We start from the raw sequence: 20,790 nt of genomic DNA on the forward strand, positions 1-20,790 counted from the left end.
TCTGGTGGCAGCAGCAGCCCCATCCGAAAGCAGCGTGCTGCCTGGGCCAGTGCCTTTCGCCCACGAGGGTGGGAGTGAGGTGCAATAAGGTATATTGGGGGCATGTGTATATGTGGGCACCTTGCTCCCACCCTTGTGGGTGGAAGGACTGGGCGGGGTACAATTCGTTGGTGGGTGCCACAGGCCAAATGCAAGTGCTTGGCAGCCAGATTTTGTCCTGCCCCTCCCTGGTTTATGTCAAACAATAAAGCCAGTAGGAATCCAGTGATTTCTAACCTTCCCTCTGTATCTCTGTTTTGAACCAGAAAATATATTTAGTTCCTATCTGGAATAAAATGAATCATAGAAGTAGGGTTGGAAGGGACCTTGCAGATCTTCAGGTTCAACCCCCTGCCTGGGCAGGAAGAAAACTGGGCTCAAATGACCCCAGCCAGGTAGGCATCAAGCTGCTTCTTAAAGACCTCCAGGGTAGGAGCCAGCACTGTTTTCCTTGGAAGTTGGTTCCAGACCTTAGCCAGATCTTAGGGCTAAGACTAAATGATTTTAGTCTGAAGTGATACATCTGTGTTTAGTAATAGGTTTGCACAGAGCAAAAAGGTAAATTTGTCTTTAAAGCCAGTTTATATTTCTTTGACAAAAAAGAAGGGAAGGTCTTTCTTTTTTGATGTGTTAAAGAAAACTGGTAAATAGCGTAATCTCAAAAGTTGACCTCATGATCACATTTTGTAATGCATAATCGCATTTCAATAAATGCACACACATTTAAATGATTACAAATGTAACTATGCTGTGGATATTTGCATTTAAAATTTCAGTTCATTGCTTGAATTTAGATTAGTTCCACTGCTGTTGAAACATACACTCAGCAATATCTGTTAATCACTTTTTGTGGAAGTAGGCATGTTCTGGACCTTGTTGATGCATGCCAGGCTCAGTGGCATTTCTTAAGCCAGCACCAAGTTTGCAGGAAAACTCATGTGCTATCTGTGCCACTGTTAAGCAAACTGAAACCAAATTTTGTTCAATAGTACAAAACTCATGAGACTTTGTTATTGGTTGGCTTCAGCTTGTAGTACAAATGGGATCTGAGGCAAGAACAGAATTCTTGTCCATCTCTGCTGGTTCAGCGCTGTAGCTGGGCCCTGCTGCATTCTTATGTTGATATAGCTTCATGAGGCCCAAAATATGTACATCCCTTAATGTTGTGCATGCACACTGGCTGCTTACAGACATAAAACAAACAAACATGGTGCTTTACTTTAAACTTGGCACACCCCCATGCTGAGCCCAGCACATGCCCAGAAGAGGCAGAGCATTAGTTGGACCCAGGTTGCCCAACATCTGTATAGATCAGGCACTTCAGCAGGGCTTTTTTTGGCGCTTCTATCTAACACCTGATTGAATCAGCTATTAGATAAAAGTGCCAAAAAGCCCCGCTGAAGAGTCTGACATAGTTTGACCCAGCTCCACAGGGTCTGTATAACGTGCTGCCTCTTTGGTAAAGCAGTTGTTGGGTTGTTTTTGTTGTTTTTTTCCATGTCTGGAAGCAGCCATTGTGATTAAGAAAATATTCACCAGATGTGACTGAGAAGCTCCTGTTGTATTTTTCATCTGAAAAAAATGATACATTACTGGACATTGTTGGAAAAAGAGGGAGAATTGATTTTATATTGTTTATACAAAATAAAATGATTTTCTGTTGCATTGCATGTAAATCAGTGCAATTCAGCATTTTTCCCATTGAGTCTCATAGGCTGATTAGTTTAGCAAAAAAGAATGTTATATTGCTTCCAACCATCAACTTACGGATATGAATGTAAAGGAACCTGATTTTTTTTTTTTTAGCCTATTTCCTCATGATGCCTATACTTGCTTTTATACTTGAATGTCATGATTCTGTAGTAAAAGGTAGAGTGGTACTTCATATACAAAAAGGCACAGGATCTGGAAACATATTAAGGAGCAGTTAGCGAATTCCAGGAGTTAAAATGGAAAAACTAAGTGGATTATCATTTTAAAATGTCATTTTTGGATTTTGAAAATGATGCACATGAGCTTGTTAGAGGTATGCCTTTCAGATAAAAACTACTCATTGACAAAAATTCTTTCGCCATTTTAACATCCATTTAAAAATACCAACATTTTTAGCATGTTTTATCTTTAAGACCAATTTAGATTTGTCAGGGGTAGATTCTTACCAGTTAGCATGATATCATTTAATTGTATTTGGGCCATTGCCAGGTCAGGGTTCCTCTGTTGCATTAGTATCTTCCAGCTCTGTAAAGGCAACAGAAAGGATGAAAAGACTTCTGGATCAAAATATCTTTTTTTTTTTTTTTTTTTTTTCCTTCACATACAGCATGTCCCAGATCATACTATGCATTTTGTTTTAGAAAGCCATTATTTAAAAAAAAATAAATAAAAAAAAAATTCCAAAATTTAGGCTGTCTCCCTGCTCTATGCAGCCATATCTTCTGCTGACAACCTAAACAGGAAAAGAAAGGTAATAGGAGCAGCTAGCAGACAGCAAAATTACTGTAAGAAAGGTTAGCTTGTTTAGTGGTACATCAGACTATTAAAAAGAAGAGCCAGTCGTTAACACCTGTGAAGAATAACGGGGTCATTAAGTCAATTGACTTCCTCAGCTGCTCTTATAGTAATGTAGCTGCACTGTGCAGCAGGATCCTTCTATCCCAGGTAAAAAAATAGCTTTCCCACTTAATACATGCATCCCAAATTTGAGGGTCTGATTCTGGGGGAAATGTACATTGTATGCGAGAAAATATGGTAGGAAGTACACATTCTCAGGGGTATGTTTTTGGATTTTGGCTCATTTATTGGCATGTGGTTGCTTTTAGTAATAATAGGGAAATGGACACAATGGGGTCCAGGAGTGCATCCAGGATTTGACAAAGGGGGATGTGGGAACAGTAACCCATGCTGCATGTACCCCCGGGGGTACTTGGGGAAAGCCCTAGGATAGTGGCTCCCAACCTCAGGGCATGACCCAAATCAGGGTTGCAAGGGGTCTGCCCTTCGCTCTGCCTCTCCTGCCTGCAGGGGTATCCTGGCGCATGGTCCACATGGCTCTCACCACCACTGCCCCCTGCTATCTCAGCCTGGCCTGGGCTGTGCTGGCACCGCTGGGCATGAGTGAGCTGGGGGTGGGGGTCGTGACCTGGATTTAGGGTTGCAGCAAAAAAAGGTTGGGAGTCGCTGCTGTAGGGGGTATGTGTGGGCAAGCCAGGAGCAGGGCCATGGTGGGGTGAGGACAACCCAGCTGGTGGAATGCGGGGGAGGGGGCAGTTTGCATGCGGCAGCAGCTGCCGCCACCATCCACCACCCTGTGATGCCAGTCTGTGTTCAGCTGTGTACCATTTCCACCCCGCTCCATGTCTGGCTGCCAGGGGTACACTTATTTAAAAAGGTTGAAAACCCCTGGCATAGGGTACTAGGAGAACTGGTAAGGTGGTGCCAGTATGTGTAGATCTGTCACTCATTCTATTCTATCAGGTACATGTGTTTTGGTAAGCAGATAATTTGCACATGACTGTGCCACATAATCTGTTTCTCCAATTTTTTGGACATGGCCTAGGTAACTTTGATTCTCTCAGCTCACAGACAGCTTGGGCACTCCCTGGCCGGGCACTCTGGCTGGGAGTGGGGTTTGCAGCTGGCTGGAGGCAGCAGGGGTTTGCAGCCGGCCGAGCACCCCAGCCAGGAGAGGGTGGGCTGCAAACCCTCTCCTGGCCGGAGTGCCTGGCCAGGGAGTGCCCAAGCTGTCTGGGAGCTGAGGGAGTGGGGAGGTTTGTAGTTGGCTGGGCAGTCTGGCCGGGTTAGGGTTTGTAGCCTGCCCGCTCCTGGCTGGAGTGCTCGGCCAGCTGCAATCCCCTGCCGCTTCTGGCCAGCTGCACACCCCACATCCCAGACGGAGTGCCTGGCTGGGGAGTGCTCAAGCTGGCTGGGGGCTGAGGCACACAGGGAGGTTTGCAGCCTGCCAGAGTGCTGGCCTGGAATGGGGAGGCTGCAAACCCCCTCCTGGCCAGAGTGCCCAGCTGGCTGCAAACTTCCCCGCTCCCTCAACCCTAGCCAGCTTTGCCCCCAAGTCCCACTTACCTCCAGCAAGAAGAGTGAGCCTGAAGCAGCAAGTATCGGGCCCCGCCCTTGCCCCTCTCCCTTTCCCTCTGGGCAGGGTTTAGGGTTTCCCCACCCCTTTTGCAAATGGCTCTTGTAAACTGGAACTCAGCCAGCCTGCAGAGCTCTCTGCAAAAGGAGGAAATCCATGGGTTTCTCTTCTAAAAGGGAAAATCTGTGTTTTCCTTGATAAAAATGGGAAATCTGTGGTTTTCTCTATTTTTCTGTGAGAAACGCAAAAGCCAATTCCCAGTCAGATACCACTTTGTTCCAGCCTTTCCCAAAACCTATCCAAAGTGTCATCTTCCTTGGCTTGGCTCTCTTTTGCAAGAATGCTGTTTGGCTGGAGTAATTTTGTTCTTTGCTGCTGGTGAGTCTCAAAGAGCCCTTCCCCTACCTTGTAATGGGAGTCAAAGGAGGCCCTGGTACACAGCTCAGTAACACCACTTGTATCTGATAAATGGTTTAAAAGCACATGTCCAGTTGCACGATTGTTGAGAGTAGAAGGAGACCATTTAAAAAGAGTTGGAAGGTCTTGAAAAGAAAACTGTTCCATTTGTTAATGGAAAACAATATTAAAAAAAAGAATAAGAAAGCTGACTGTAACTAGTTGATTTGTCAAAAAAGCCATCCTACTATTTTACACTTGTTTTTGTTTTTTTGTTTTAATGGAAAGGCTGACAAAGCGCATACGATTCTTATGAGCTTAATGGAAAAAGGTTAAAAAATGTTAGCAATATGGAATCAAAGTGTTACTCTTTAGTGTATGTTGAAAGCCATCAGTAAGACCTAAAAGTATTTTTATTCACAGCTGTATATAAATGAAGTCAGATAACATATGATGGGATCCAGAACAATCTGTTAAATTACCTGCCCTTATTACAAATCTGTGGAGATATCAATAGCACAAGAGGAAATATAAGCTATAATTAGAAAACATGGCACAGATAGATATCCAGATGCAGATGGCCTTTTAAGTGAGATTAGTAAAATGCCATTTATGTGGTGATTTAATAAAGGCCATCAATTATTGGACAGTTAAATGGATCATACCTGCAACATACATTTGTTCTGATCAAAAAAGGGAGGATATACGTCTTTCTTTTAATTCTGAGAGAGCTTTCTACTGAACTCCTGAATGACTGCTTTGCTTCGATTTCTTTTTTTCAACCAAGGGGCAAATCATGCCAGATAGGGTACAGAATGAACAAGGTAGGAATGACTGCCTCCTACTATTGCCATAGAACTGGTATGTGATCAATAAAAAAAAAAAAAAAAATCGGACACATGTAAATCAGCAGGACCGGAATAACTTAATCCAAGAGTGCTGAAGAAGCTGGCCAAAGTCACTGCGGAACCCCTGGCAAAGGTCTTCCAAAACTCATGGCATTCTGGAGAGGTCCCTGAGGACTGGAAGAGGGCCAGTGTTGTGCCTATCTTCAAGACTGGGAGGAGGGAGGACCCAGGTAACTATAGGCCAATTAGCCTAACTTCTATCCCAGGGAAAATCCTGGAAAAAGTCATTAAGGAGTCTATGTGCAATAGGCTTGCAGATGGTAGGATTCTGAACAGCAGCCAGCATGGCTTCATCACAGGCAGGTCTTGCCTTACCAACCTCATCTCCTTTTATGATCAGGTAACTCACCACCTGGATAGGAGAGAGGAGGTTGACATTATATACCTCGATTCCAAAAAGCCTTTGATCTGGTATCCTATGATGTTCTCACAAGAAAATTGGAGGATTGTGGGCTTAACTGTGAGACAGTTAGGTGGGTAGGAAGCTGACTGTGGGGTAGAACCCAGAGAGTTCTCATGAATGGATCTGTGTTGTCCTAGTGAGAAGTGGCCAGTGGTGTCCCTCAAGGGTCGGTGCTTGGTTCAGTGCTTTTCAACATCTTTATCAATGATTTGGATGTGGGGGTGAGGAACTTGCTGGCCAAGCTTGCAGATGACACCAAGTTATGGGGGAGTGTGGTCACACTTGAAGATAGGTCCACCTGCATTGGTAGTCTAGACAGGCTAGCAAGTTGGGTGGATCAGAACCAGATGAAGTTCAGCATCAAGAAATGTAAAATACTCCACCTGGGGATGAACAATCCCTTACACACCTACACGCTTGGATGCACCAAACTGACCAGCACTACGAATGAAAAGGACCAGGGGGTAATAATCGACCATAGTATGAATATGGGCCAGCAGAGTGATGCTGTAGCCAGCAGGGCAGATAATACTCTGGCATGCATCAATCGATGCCTCGCCAGCAAAACCAAGGAAGTGATTCTTCCACTCTACTCAGCATTGGTGAAGCTGCAGCTGGAGTACTGCATCCAGTTCTGGGCACTACACTTTAACAAGGTCATGATAAAGCTTGAGAGAATCCAGAGAAGAGCCACCCGTATGGGCAGAGACTTGCATAGCAAGCCATGTGAGGAAGGGCTGAGGGACCTGGGACTCTTCGGCCTGAAACAGAGAAGGCTAAGAGGGGACTTGGTAGCAGCTTACTGCTACATCAGGGGAATACAACAAGGGCTCGGTGAACAAATGTTCACCAGGGCACCTTTGGGGAAAACCAGGAGTAATGGCCATAAACTCCTGGAAGACTGTTTCAAGTTAAAAACCCTGCTCTATTATTTTTTTAGGCAAAAAAAGAGTGAAAACTAAGAGCTGCGTTTTCTAAGGAGTGCCTAGAGTCTATTCAGGGGTGCTTCAAGTCTAAATAGACTGAGAACCACTCTTGCATCTGAGAAATGCTTTAGTGTCCTTGGGATGCAAGAACATTGCTCAAGAATTTAGGATGAAAAGGCAAGGTATAGGCAAAACACATGTAACTGAAATGGCGGGGTCTGGTATGACCATTATTTTTTTTGTATCAAAACATATCCAGTGGAAAGCTGCCAACTCTGGAAATGCTTTTTCAAGAATAGTTGTCCAGATCAGCTGTGGGTCTGTATATCCACTATTCAGTGACTTGTTTTCTTTCTGTTTTTCTTCTAAAAAGGGTCAATAGAAAGAAAGAGGCAAGTAAGCAGTTGTGGTGGCATTGGTTTTCTTGTGAACAGTATTTGTGTTAATGACAAAGGGGAATTAATCGGCATCAAAATAGACTCGAATCCATGACCTAGATGTGGTTACAATGCCTTATCCAGGCTGAGGATCTGCCTCTGTAATTAAGTAGTCAAGTTGATAACCATTCACCTAAACATGAATGAAAAGGGATTTTTCTGGCATATGAGTCCACAGTTGTAGAAGTATGTCTTCTGAGAGGGAAGTATGCTGAGAAATATAATACATATTCTTGTTTGTTCAGCTGTATTTTATTCATAGTTTGGGCAGTTGGTGAGCAGTTTGTATATGAAACCAAACCAAAGCAGCTGTCAGTCTGGCTTTTAATGGAAGGTGTCATTTAAAATGAGAAGGAATGGCATATTGCTACATTCTCATCAGGAAACTTCAGGGCAATGATCTGAAAAAGAAATATGAAACAAGAATTTATTAATCATTAACACACACCCTACCCTTCCATTGCTTTTGAAGAATCTGTTGCAGGATTAATTCTTGCCGGCTACAGGAGCTAAATCTTTGCTCTGTGATCATCTGTACTTTGGGTTTTGCTTCTGTTTGTATAGTTGGGCCTGATCATGTGACTATGCAGTGGAGATTTTAAGTTGTAATCAGACAGTTTCTTGCAGTTTGGCTCTAAGATGCGTGATTGTACTGTAGTATTCTAGTCAGGTGCCTGGAATTGGACTTTTCCCTGCAATCTGACTTTCAGAAATTTGATTGTATCAAGATATTGTAAACAGGGAACTGACTTACTTTTTTGGTAGTGATTCTACCTACTGCACAGTTTGAAATATAAGGACAGATACTTGGCATAACTGATTATACCTGACCACTTAAGTTATGTCAAAGGTTAGAGTATGTATGGTTCCAAGAGAGGGAATTATGGGCAGTTTGTGGGTCAGGATTTTGGTTCCTCATGTGAATTACAAAGAAGTGGTCATGTCCTTAAGTTTTGTAATTTAAAAGGAATAGATATTCAGAAAAAAAAATATTATACTTAATCCAGAAAAAAAAAAAATAGCATAGGAAAAAGTCTCTATCCTAACAGAGGCCATGCAAAGCTGTAGGGAAACAGATTTTTTTTTTTTTTTTTTTTTTGGCCAGAATATAGAAACAAAAGACTTGCAGCGGAAAGTAGAGAGCCTAGAAAGTAACTAATATTTGGTAAATTAAAATCTGACCTTGCCTGGTTTGTGTCTTACAGAGGAATATGAAGGGAAAGACAGTAAAAATGAAGCCAGGCAAAGATCCAGAACAGGCATCAGTACTGTTTAAAAATTATAAGCGTTTTCCCCCCCCTCCCCCCCTGCAATATCCTGCCTTTCCTATTCCATCTGAGAACCCAATTTGTCATGTCACTGGGTCACACAGTGGTTGCACAGATAAACTGCAAGACTGAAAATTTAGGGAATCACAAGACTAGATTATTGAAGCCTTCATGTATCAATATAAATGTATTGCTGTTTGTCCTTCGAATTCAAAGATGACCATGACATTAGTGGTTGGGTTAGTTTCTGTGAGCATGTGAGTGGCTGATCAGGCCAATTTGTGCTTTGAACGGTCTATTGAGCAAGAGGTACCTCTTTGGGTTACTTGATCAACAGTGGACCTGCTGCTGTTGCAGGATTTATACTGTTTGTGCTTCTGCTCTGCCTCAGCAGTTCTCCTCTGCTTATAGACTGTAGCTCCAATATGGATGAGGCTTCGCCAGGTGGAATGATCATGAGTGAAATCTTCCCAAGGCTTTGGGTCAATGTTGAAACATTTCAAGGATGACTTGAGGGAGTCCTTGAAACATTTCTTCTGACCTCGCTCAGAGTGCTTTCCCTTCTTTAGCTTGCTGTATAGTATATTTGGCAGTTACTCATCTGACATCCTGGTGACATGGCCTGGTCATCTCACCTGTGATTTCATCAACAGTGTGGGTGCTTGGAATGCCTGCCTATGTAAGAACCTCAGTGTCTAGGATTTTGTCTGGCATCTTATCCTCATCAGTTTCCTCAGACAGCCCATGTGAAAGTAGATCAGCTTCATTGTGTGGCATGTGTACAATGTCCACATTTCACATCCATACATCAGGATTGGCAACACTGGCTTTGTAGACCTTTGGTTTTGTTTGTTGATTGATGCCTTTGCACTCCCACACACTTGCATATAGTCTGTTGAAGGCCACACTTGCTTTGGCAATTCTGGCATTGGTTTCATCATCGATGTGAACTGCACATGATAGTGTAGTGCTGAGATAGGTGAACTTGTCCACTGCCTGGAGGGCTTGACCATTCACTTCCTGTAACTTAGTCTTCATCTGTAGTCTCCTCAAATTGAAGATCTTGGCATCAGTCCAGTATCTGATGTCAATCCTGGTGTCACTTCCATGGAAAGCATCTGTGAGCATGGCAGAGAACATCATTGCGAAGAGGGTCAGGGCCAACACACAGCCCTGCTTGACTCCATTGGTGACTAGAGTTCACATGACTCTCTGCCATCCACAGCGCAAGCTAGCGTGCCATCATGGAATTGCCAAACTATTGTGATGAATTTCTCTGAGCAACTGAATTTTTTTTTCTTCCAAAGGCCCTCCTGGTACTGTATCAAGTGCTTTTGTCAGGCCAATGAAAATCATGTCCAGGTTGGAGTTCTGTTCCTGGCACTTATCCTGAAGTTGAGCTGCAAACATGAGGTCTGTGGTCCCACATCCTTTCCTAAAGTCACACTGACTGGCAGGCAGGAGCCCTTGTTCAATGTGTTGCACAAGGCAAATCAGTAGAATTTTGGTGAGGATTTTACCAGCTATTGGCAGCAAGGAGATGCCCCACTGGTTATCACATGATTATCCATTGCTTGTACAAGTGGATGATGGATGCATCTTTATATGCCTGAAGTATAGTTCCTCGAATCCACATTGATTGGGAGAGCTCAGTCAGTTTAAGAACCACATGTGAGCCTCCAGCTTTGTAGACCTCTGTTGGTATAGTATCTGGTATATCCATCTGGTATAGCCTTCTGTTGTTAAAGGCTGCCTCCTTAGATGTTGAAGAGCTGTCTTCTAAGCAGGCCTAATGGAGCCAATATTTTTCATTCAGTAGTCTCCCTATGTCAGTATCATTTTCATCACACACATCTTGATGTTTATGTGTGGTGGGACTGAGGGTATTGGATGAAGCCAGTTACGCAGAGTCCCTGAAGGATGCCCGATTTTCCTTGATGTTATTGGAGTTTACACCAATTGTTACTAGCTGGATGTGCAGTTCTTCAAGAAATCCCTGTTTCACATTCTCTTATTTCAGTTTGGAGACACTGTGCTTTGTTGGTGCTTTTTTTCCTTGTGGTCATCTACTAGGATGTATATGGATATTCAGCTTGGAGACAATGAGCCTGTGGTCAGTCCAGCATTCTACACTTCTCATGGTCTTTGCCATTCTGATATCCTATCTGTCTCTTCTCCTCATGGTGACATAATCAGTGAGATGCCAGTGCTTGGAGCTCGGGTATATCCAAGGTAGAAGACTGTGTTGGTGATAAGGAGATTGTTTTAGCGCATTTCCTCCTCAGGAGGAGCCCATTGTTGTTGCATTTCCTAAGGGCGTTTCTGATGACATCTTGCTATGCTGGGTGATCTGCACCAACTCTGGCATTAAAGTTACTGAGGCTGATGAGCTTGTCTGCCTTCGGCACTTCTGTGATAAGAGACTTCAGGTCTTCATAAAATTTGTCCTTAATCACATTTGGATTGGTGGGTGCATAGGTGCTGATGATAGTTGCTCATCTTTGCCCAGACAGTGGGAGTCACATTAGCACAAGTCTGTCATTCACTCCCTTTTGGAAGATTTGTAAGCTTGCTGACTGGCTGTATTTGGATGGCAAACCTAATACCAGACTTACATCGCTCTTTTTTTATTACGGCCACTCCAGAAGGTATAGCCGGCTCCTTTTTCAGTGTGTTGCCCTTCTTCGGCTGGGTGAGTTTCACTTGGGGTAATTTTCTGAATGTTGAATCTGGCCAGTTCTCTACCAACTAGAGCTGTTCTTGTCTCTGGTCTACTTGCTGTTGTACAGTTCATTAGCGTGTGCATGTTCTAAGCACCAACTGTGAGTAGTGTCACCTTTTGTCTTTTCTGTGTTTTTGTGTGAATTTTGACTGCTATAGTGGGATCCCATTAGCTGCAGTATATTGACCAGGGCTAAGGTGAAGCAGACAATGTTTAGGGTACCTTTTCTAATCCTTTCCCCATGCTACAGAGGGGAGCAGTGTGATCCTAAATAGGGCTGCTCAGTCATCCAGGGGGCTGCTGCATTCCACTGCTGCTTTGTGCTGTGCACAAAGCTCTTCCCCCTTTTGGTGAAGCGGTGGGGGAGCTGTCCAGAATGGATCTGGCGGTGAGCAGCCAGGGTTGAGAGGCAGGTGAAACTCTTCCCACACTTGGCACATACATGGGGCTTCTCCCCAGAAGGGCTATGCCCTGAGCCACCTTTGTGTAGGACTGCAACTACAGCTCCCAGTGTATCCACACCTGCTGCTTTGCTGCTCCCCCATCACCACAGGACTTGAGTGTGTTATGGGGAGATAAAATGATATGACTTGCGTATGAGTTGGATTTAAGTGAGGGAAAATTGCACAGAGTCACCCTCACTCTCTCATCCAGACCTGTCTGAATCCAGTGGCACGACAATGTTGAGACATCTGGAGACAAGTCTGGATGCAGTAGATGGCCATCAGGTCTTGCTGCACCTGAACTGATGCCCTGCTCTGTCCACATAGCTCTTGCCACCTGCCTTCATAGCCCAGGAGATGAGCATATCTGCTCGGCCACCTGATCCATCAGAGAGGACTTTACAGAGAGAGCCACATGTAGCTGTCCACCTTGGTCAACAGTCTGTCCTTGCCATTTCTTTTAATTCAGGGTCAGCTTCCCTAGCCTTTCCCTGCCAGGGTAACTCTCAAAGCAGCAGGGACTGGAGTTTTAGGGCACCCCAGACTTGTTCTTCCCTGGTGTTTGGCCCTTGTTGCACTTTCTAGGGGCTGCTCTGCCATGAGCAGTCCTACCACAGTGACCTCAAACCCCCGTAGGGTGCAGTTTTTACTTACACCCAGAACCAATTTGTCATGGCCCAACCCAGTTTGTCATGTCGGTGGGTCACATAGTGGTTGCACAGGTAGATTGCAGGACTGAATTTTGGGAACCACAAGACCTAAATTATTGATACCTATATGTATCAACATAAATAGCTGGTTGGACAAGCACAGAGTAGCATGAACATATCCAACATGAGATACTGAATTAGTGTAGCATTGCCCTTGAGAGGATATCTTTTGGCACAGGCATCTTGTAATGCTAAAATTATAATAAAGCAAGTTAGATGAATATTGTAGGCCTTATTTCCTTCAAAAAGCCATTCAGCCATTCATTTTGATGTAAGAGTCCTATTACTAATGCTTTCAACTAAAATGTTAGGCTGTTGTTAAAAAAATTGCAGTTATGCTATATCACAGCTCTTAATATGGGAGTGTTCACACATTAAAGAGTGAAAAATAGTGCTAAATGACCTCAAGGGGTCTTAAAATTATGCTACTTTGGGCGAGATATATCTTTCAGCTGTGTTATCCAGCTCATGTTACAGCAACATGTAACTGCCCTGTGGAGATAAAAAAGCTAATTTTCAGTCCTGCAGCATTTAGTCTTCTTATAGGTAGATCTGGACTGCCTGGGAATCCACACTTTGGCTTCAAATAGTGTTTAGATCCAGAAAGGCTTGGAAAGTAAATTAGGGTTTAAATGTGACCGAGGGTGAGCAGTGGCAACATTATAAGAAGAAGCAGAGAGAGAGGAAGAGTAGATTTTCTTGTTTTACAGGCATTTGCTGCACATACACAGACAGCTCAAGCTGGGACTCAATAACAGCAATTTATGAATATGGCTGAAAGATCGGCAGCCTTATGACAGTTACTAAATAAAATCAGTAAAGTCCTCATTCAACAGTCCTCCCAGTGAAATCAATGGGGGTCACTCATTTGCTTGAAGGTAATATGTACTTAATTGCTTAAGTGCATAAAAATGTCTTCTGACAGTATCATTGGGCATGTGTACACATGCTAGTAATGTAATTGAATAAACTTTTATGAAGTTTGTGCTACAGTTTATTACTCCTGGGCGCAGCATTTACACATGCTTCTGTGACCACAGCATATTGAGCTGGGTTGGAGCAGCTCCGGCTGCCAGAGGGCCCACGGGGTGAGCCTGCCAGCCTGGGGCTGCTTCAACTCAGGTGAGCATGCTGCAGAGGGGCTGGCTGGAGTATGGCAGGCAGCCTCTGCACTGAAGCACCCTTTTGCCCCAGCCAGCCTTGTCAGCATCTACATTTGTGTTCTAGTGCACTAAATAATGCCACCACAGGATAGTACTTATATTTACAAGTACTAACCCATGGCAGTGTTTATTAGTTTACTGTGGCTTAATAGGGTTGCACATGTAGATGCTGAGACTTTACTGCAGAGCTAATTAGGCAACTCCACAGTAAATGTCTTGTGTAGATGTACCCATTGTCTTATATTTCTTCTTTGGAGTATGTTCCTTAAAGTCTCAGTAATGGTTGTAGTGTTAAAGAAAAGATTTCATAGACATTTGGGCTGGAAGGTATGCTGGAGGATCATTGAGTCCAGCCCCCTGCCCCAGGGTCAGGAAGTCGGCAGGGATTATAGAATCCCGGCAAGATAAACATCTAAGCATGTCTTGAAGGTGTTTAAAGTGGGTGCTTGAACCACCTCTGGCAGCAGTCTATTCCAAACCTTGGAGGCTCGGACAGTAAAGAAGTTCTTCTTTATGTCCAACCTGAATCGGTCGTGGAGCAGTTTATGACCATTCGATCTTGTAATGCCTTGGGGTGCTCTGGTGAATAGGTGTTCCCCCAGATCCTGGTGAACACCCCTGATAAACTTATAGGCCACCAGATCACCGGTGAGCCTGCGCTTTTTCCAAGCTGAAGAGTCCCATGGCTTTCAGCCTCTCATCATAAGGTCTGTTTTCCTGACCTCTGATCATGTGCATGGCTCTCCTATGGACTCTCTCAAGCTTCTCCACATCCTTTTTGAATTGTGGAGCCCAAAACTGGACGCAGTACTCCAGCTGCAGCCTCACTAAGGCCGAGTACAACGGGAGAATGACATCCTGGGATTTGCTTGACAAGCATCTATGGATCCAAGCCAGCGTTTTGTTCGCTTTACTAGCTGCGGCATCACATTGAAGGCTCATGTTCATCTTGTAGTCAGTCTTGACCCCCAAGTGCCTTTCATCTGTAGTGTTAACCAGCGTAGCACTGCCACGCCTTTAAGCATGCTGCGGGTTTTTACTCCTAAGGAAACTTGGACAGTTTGCTTCTGACACCAATGTCTACATCATTGATGAAGATGTTAAAAAGTATAGGCCCTAGGACAGAGCCTTGAGGGGACCCCACTGGTCACAGGGCACCAAGACGATTGACTTCTTTCAATCACCACCCTCTGGGTCCGTGGAACCAATTCCCTAGCCAGCTGATTTGTGGTGAGGTCAAGGCCACAGTTAGCCAGTTTTGCCAAGAGGTGATCGTGGGATACCAGATCAAAGGCTTTTTTGAAGTCAAGATATATGACATCAATCTCTTCTCCCTTGTCCAGGTGATTGGTCACCTGGTCGTAAAAGGAAATGAGATTGTTGTGGGTAGGTCTTGCTTGACCAAACCCATGCTGGGTATCTCTCAGGACATTGCTGTCAGCTAGTCTGTTAAGGATGGCCGCTTTTGATAATTTTTTCCAAGACCTTCCCCTGGAAAGAGGTCAGGCTGATGGGCCTGTAGTTTGCTGGATCTACTTTCCTCCTTTTCTTGAAGATAGGCACCACATTGGCCTTCTTCCAATCTTCAGGCACTTCACCAGAGCACTAGGAGTTCTCAAAGATCCGTGCCAGGGGCTGAGCTATAATGCTAGCCAGCTCCTCGAGTACCCTGGGGTATAAACCGTCAGGGCTGGCTGACTTGAAGGTATCCAGCCTGTCAAGGTGTTCCTTCATGAGGTCAGCTTTGATGGAGGGTAAGGAATCTCTCTCACCCAGTCCTCCCTGTCCCACAGTGGGCATGGGTGTCCCATGGGACTGGTGAAAAACTGACACGAAGTACCCATTTAGCAAGTTTTGCTTTTTCCTGGGCACCAGTTGTCAGTTGTCCCATCTGGTTTATCAGGGGTCCAATGTTGCCCTTGCTTTTCCTCTGTCTCCCACATATCTAAAAAAGGACATTTTATTGTCCTTGATATTTGTAGCTAGCTGGAGTTCCATCGCAGCTTTGGCTTTCCTGGTTTGCTCTGTGCAGTTCCGGACCAGAGCAGAGTATTCCTCCTTGGTGGTGGTTTCAGTCCTCCATCCTTTGTAGGCCTTCCTTTTAAGAGGCAGGAGGTCCGCTAGCTCCTTGGAGAGCTAAGGGAGCTGCTGTGCCCTTTTGCTGCCTTTCCTCCAAGATGGGATAGACTCTGCTTGTACATCCAGGATCGCTTCCTTGAGGAGCAACCACTCGTCCTGAACTCCCCTCCCTTTTGGGTTGTGGTCCTTTAGGGCCTTGCTGACAAGCCGCCTTAGCTTGTCAAAGTCAGCATTCCTGAAGTCGAGGACTTCCGTATTGCTGACTGACTTGCCAGCTTTATGGCGGATGATGAAGGTGATCACCTCATGGTCACTGTTGCCCAGCTTCCCTTCGATCATTAGGTCGCTGATTAGGTCGTCCCCGGTTGCCAGTTCCAGGTTGAGCAGCGCTTTACCTCTCATCGGCCCATAGACCTCATGCATCAGATAGAGGTCATCCACGCATGAGAGAGAGCTTTGTGACCACTTGGATTTGGCTGAGCGCTCCTCCCACGAGATGTCTGGGTAGTTAGTTTCCCATGACAACCATACACTGGGAGCGTGCGGCCTCAGCCAATTCCCTGGCAGACTCCCGGTCAAGGTCTTGATCCTGGGCAGGAGGTCTGTAGTAGACTCCCACCATAGTATCCCCTGTGCTCTGTTCCCCATGGATTTTAATCCAGAGGGTCTCCAGTCGTCCACCATGGGTGCCAGTGTCAGCTTGCAGGGAAGCGTAGCTTTCCTTGACAGAGAGAGCTACACCCCCGCCCCTTTTGTCCAATCGATTCCCTCCTGTACAGGGTATAGCTGTCTATACCTGTGGTCCAGTCATGGGTGGAGTCCCACCAGGACTCCCCTATCCCTAAGATGATGCTTGAACAGAGTATCTAATAGCACTGACAGATGTGTGTGGGGGGGGGAAAAACATGTTCTACTGGAAGCAGCAGCACATTACTTCAACCCAGCTCTGCAGCATCTGTAGAGATGGGGTGCTTCAGTGGGGCTTTTTTGGCATTTTTATCTAATAGCTGACTGAATCAGCTTTAGTTAAGTACCAAAAAGCCCCACTGAAGCATCCAATCCCCAAAGACACTGGGAAGGCTGGGCATAACTAACACGCTACCTCTTTTGGGCATGTGTTGGGCTCGGTTTAAAGTAAAGCACTGTCTGCTTCTTTTTCCTGGTGTCTGTAAGCAGTCTAAGTGTAAGAGTCTTTCACCTGTTCATTAGTATATATGAAAAGTTACTTGATATAAGGTTATTGAGCTAGGGAGTAACCAAATACATTAGATAGTTTTGCTCTTTAGCTATCAGTTTATTTAAATTAACAGTTCTGATATTTGGTCCACTTATTTTTTACGTTAACTTTTTTCTGTTAGTGGAACTTGGGTCCTTTAGATTGTGATCATATTGTTAAAGCATGAAGCATACGTGAGCTGTAGACTGTAATTCAATATTTCCTATTGAATTCCTATTTTCGATAGAAGATAAAAGTGAACATATGAATGCTGCTTCTGCAGTGTAACAGTATATTTCTCTGAAATGCTGTTTTTCATAATGTACTATTCCTCATTCAGTCAATTGCCATGATCTCATTTGTGTAGAGATTTGAAAAACAATTGGTTAAAATACATCTTTAAGGTTAGAAAATAATTTTGAAAAAATCATGGACTGAGTAATTGAGAATGGAATAGTACATCAGTTGCAATTTACTCAAAATAAATTGCAGTTGATAGTAAAGGGAATAAATCCATTTAACTTGTTTCCAATTTAAATGGAAGACTCAAATTGCATTTCTCATTATAATTTCTTTGCTAACTGCTTCAAACTTACTGTGTGATCTTTGATCAGTCCCATTGCTTTCTTGGGGATATTGCTGACATCCATAGTTTATTAAAAAGTACAGAATATATTGAAAATATTATTACATTCCTGTTTGTTTGATCTACTTTGTATTGTTTTGTTCACTACTAGATATTCTGTGTTTTCTTAGAAATTGCTTTAGGGTGACTACATTTCTGTTTATCACTCATAGCAGCTTGCCATGTTGATTTAAAGATTGCTCTCATTTCGGCAAAAGAGTAGGCAGGTTCTTCACCTGCTGGCTAGTAAGGAATAGAGTTGGAGCCATGTGACAATTCCTTTTTTTTTTTTCCTCTGAAAAAATAAATAATTTTTCCTCTGGTGTTAGCAGACAGTCTCTGAGCTGAGCTCCTACAACTCATTCTTGTGCTTTGAAGTGATAGGATAGCTCTTTACTTAGGATGGAAAGCTTGTAGAAGAAGAGTCCAGAATGATGACAATATTTCATTCTCATTCCAGCTGAACAATGCACTTAAGCTCTCTGGCAGTCCTCTTCTGTGAAATAACAAGGAAGAGGAAAAGTACCCCTCCTCTTGCCCTCCTGTCTTTGCAGAGTTCTGGGAAAGGCAAGATGGTTTTCCTTCTGCAATGTATGAATGTGGAAGTTGTGTGAACTAAAGGTCAGCATAGAAACTGAAGTCATGGCCTGCCTTTTGCAAGAAATGTTTGAAGGGAGCGGCCTTTAAAATTGACAGTGGATCTGATGGAAGGATAGTTTTATTAGTATAACAATAGATCAATACACAATATATTTAAGCAATGCATAGCTTACTGCATGATATATACAGCTAACCATAGGGGCTAGGGACAGACATTCAGAAAGCTTGAGCCTGAATTGATTCAATCTTTGCAAGTTAGTGTAACCTGGCTAGGCTGAACCAGTTTGTAATCATACAGACATCTCCTCTGGACTGAAGAAATGCAGACGCATGCCTGCGAGGGGGGCGGGGCGTGGTGCTAGAGCAGCCCTCCCTTCCCTTCTTTAGTGCTGAGCTAAGGGGGAGCATGGCCAGGCCTAAGCAGGATGCCCGGATTAGGGAGGGGTCCCCCCAACTTGCTGTTGGTAACAGAGCATTTAGTTACACACAGGGAGTTGCACAGGGAATTGTTAGCATTTATCAGCACATCAAACAAAATAAAAAGATCTCTCATTAGTTCAAGCTCTTCTTAAACAGCTTTTTCAAAGGAAGGGGTGGAGGGACATTACCAGCTACCTGTAGATTAGTGCCAAAAAGCCCTAAGCAGACACTGTCCTGTCTGCCTTTGTCTAGTCTCCCACAGTGTGTACTATAGCCAGCATGTGGTGTGCTACCTAATGCTGAGAGGTGTCTGTGTAAGGCAGAGGGAAGGGGGAAATTACTACTTGAGTAGGGAGGGGTGAGGGGGAGGAAGAGGCAGGAGGAAGCCAGAAAGACACTGCTGTACCTGCAGTCACTGCTGGAACTCCAGCCAGGGAGCAGAGAGGAGGAGCCAGCACAGCTGTCTGGAGCAAAGAGCTCCTCCCAAAACTGCAAAGCCTCTGGGATGCCTGGGGACTCTGGTTTAAGATAGACCAGCAAGGTGTCTGGGACAGACATTGCATAAACTGTTTTGAACCCAATCAGTTAAGTCTAATACTGCATTCAACCAGGTTTATCTCAAACCAATTTCAGCCATTTACAAACTGGTTTATATGCACTGAGCATCTGCTCTTTTACAGCTTTAAACCAGTTTTTAAGCACTTAAACAGGTTTATGTATAATGTCTGTCCCTAGCCCAGTTGCCTCCATGAGTTAATATGTTCTTCTTTAGTCTGTTGGCTGATCTTTGTTGCCTTAATATCTTTTTTTTTTTTCTTTCTTAATTCAATTTTAAGTACGTTTTCTATGATGTCCTATCCTTTTATGCTCTGTCCTTCCTCTCTTTTTAAAAAATATCATTCTTTATAAGTGGTGGATGACACATTATATTCTGTCCTCTTTTTTTATTTATATTTCTTGTATTGAAAACAACAAATAGTCATGTAAAAAGTATTCTGTTTTTAAAGTTTATAATCATTCTCTAATGAAGTATGAGGTTTGATATTGTTGTCAGTAAAAGAGGGAGCGCACAGGCTTCTTGTAGTTGCTTTTCAAACCTTATCCAGCAGTATTTTTACTAAACAAACTCTGGACATTGCTAACTACTAACTGAATTATATTGACGTGTCAAATGGGCATGTGCTGTAAACGCATCTGCTGTCAACTTAATGCCTATGACTCTAAAACTGTTTGTTGTCCATGTGTGATCTGAACCGGATGGGAATCAGAGATGATAGGCTAGTTTAATTTACAGAGCCATACTGCCAATCAGACATAACCTGGAGGCTAGATTATAAACTAGTGTTAGTAACTAGGCAAGGCAGGTACATTCTCATAGTTATGTGATTTTTATTAGGTAATTCTTTTCAGTAAACTGAAGTGTATTAGGTATACTTTGGTATAAAAATAACCAATATTAATGATTACACATACAAAAGAAGACGATCAGTCTAGGAAACTTCACATTACAGTGAATCATTTAAGGATAAATACTAGGAGATAAGTCTAAAAATATTTCCAATGTTGTCCTAATAACATCTTGGTATAGGTAATATTCATTTTTATTCATATTCATTATTCATTTTCATCTGGGCACCATTGTTGTCTTTACCCCTACCTGACCTAAATTATAGTGTGATTTTACTTTTTCTGAATATTGTTTTCTAACACAGGGAGGTTCTTTTCAGTGGTTGAAGTGGTTTTTACTTTATGTATATAAATATAACTAATGTGTAAAGTACTTTAGATATTGTGGGCTGAAAAGGTGTTGTTAGTATATTATTATTTATTATTAAAACCTTTTTCCCCCAGGTTCTTCCACTGGAAAATAGAATGAAAGAAACCACACGTTTCCCACAAGCACTGAATATTGGCATGGGAATTGTTATGACCTTGTATATCTCACTAGCCACTCTAGGATACCTACGCTTTGGGGATGAAATCAAAGGCAGCATAACCTTAAATCTGCCACAAGATGTATGGTAGGTGGATATATGACTTAAAAGTTTTACTCTACAGGAGTTTTAGAAATTAAATATACTTTGCAGGGGAGTTTTATGTTCCATATACAGCCCTTTGTGGTATTTTATATTGGGTTTTAAAATACTTATGCATCAATCACATCACTTCTCTGACCTGTTAATAACTTTAACATATTGAGCTCTTGAAACATGTGTGGTTCTTCCCTGAACCCTCTCCAGTTTTTCAATTTCTTTTAAAAATGTGGACATCAGATTGGTACACAATATGTACCAGCATGTACCAGTGCTGTATACCAAGGTAAAATCATCTTTCCATTAGTCATGTCA

At 43.4% G+C, this 20,790-nt stretch overlaps 1 protein-coding gene across 1 annotated transcript in view; it reads left to right on the forward strand.

Moving 5' to 3' along the window:
- Positions 1-20,790, forward strand: part of SLC36A4 (solute carrier family 36 member 4) — a 261,549-nt gene that overhangs the window by 64,497 nt on the left and 176,262 nt on the right. Inside the window, exon 9 of the mRNA XM_019496431.2 lies at positions 20,294-20,463. Within this exon, the coding sequence (XP_019351976.2) occupies positions 20,294-20,463 (170 nt within the window). The remainder of the gene's footprint in view (positions 1-20,293; positions 20,464-20,790) is intronic.

This window comes from Alligator mississippiensis, chromosome 1, assembly GCF_030867095.1.
Source record: "Alligator mississippiensis isolate rAllMis1 chromosome 1, rAllMis1, whole genome shotgun sequence".
Lineage (NCBI taxonomy): Eukaryota > Metazoa > Chordata > Crocodylia > Alligatoridae > Alligator > Alligator mississippiensis.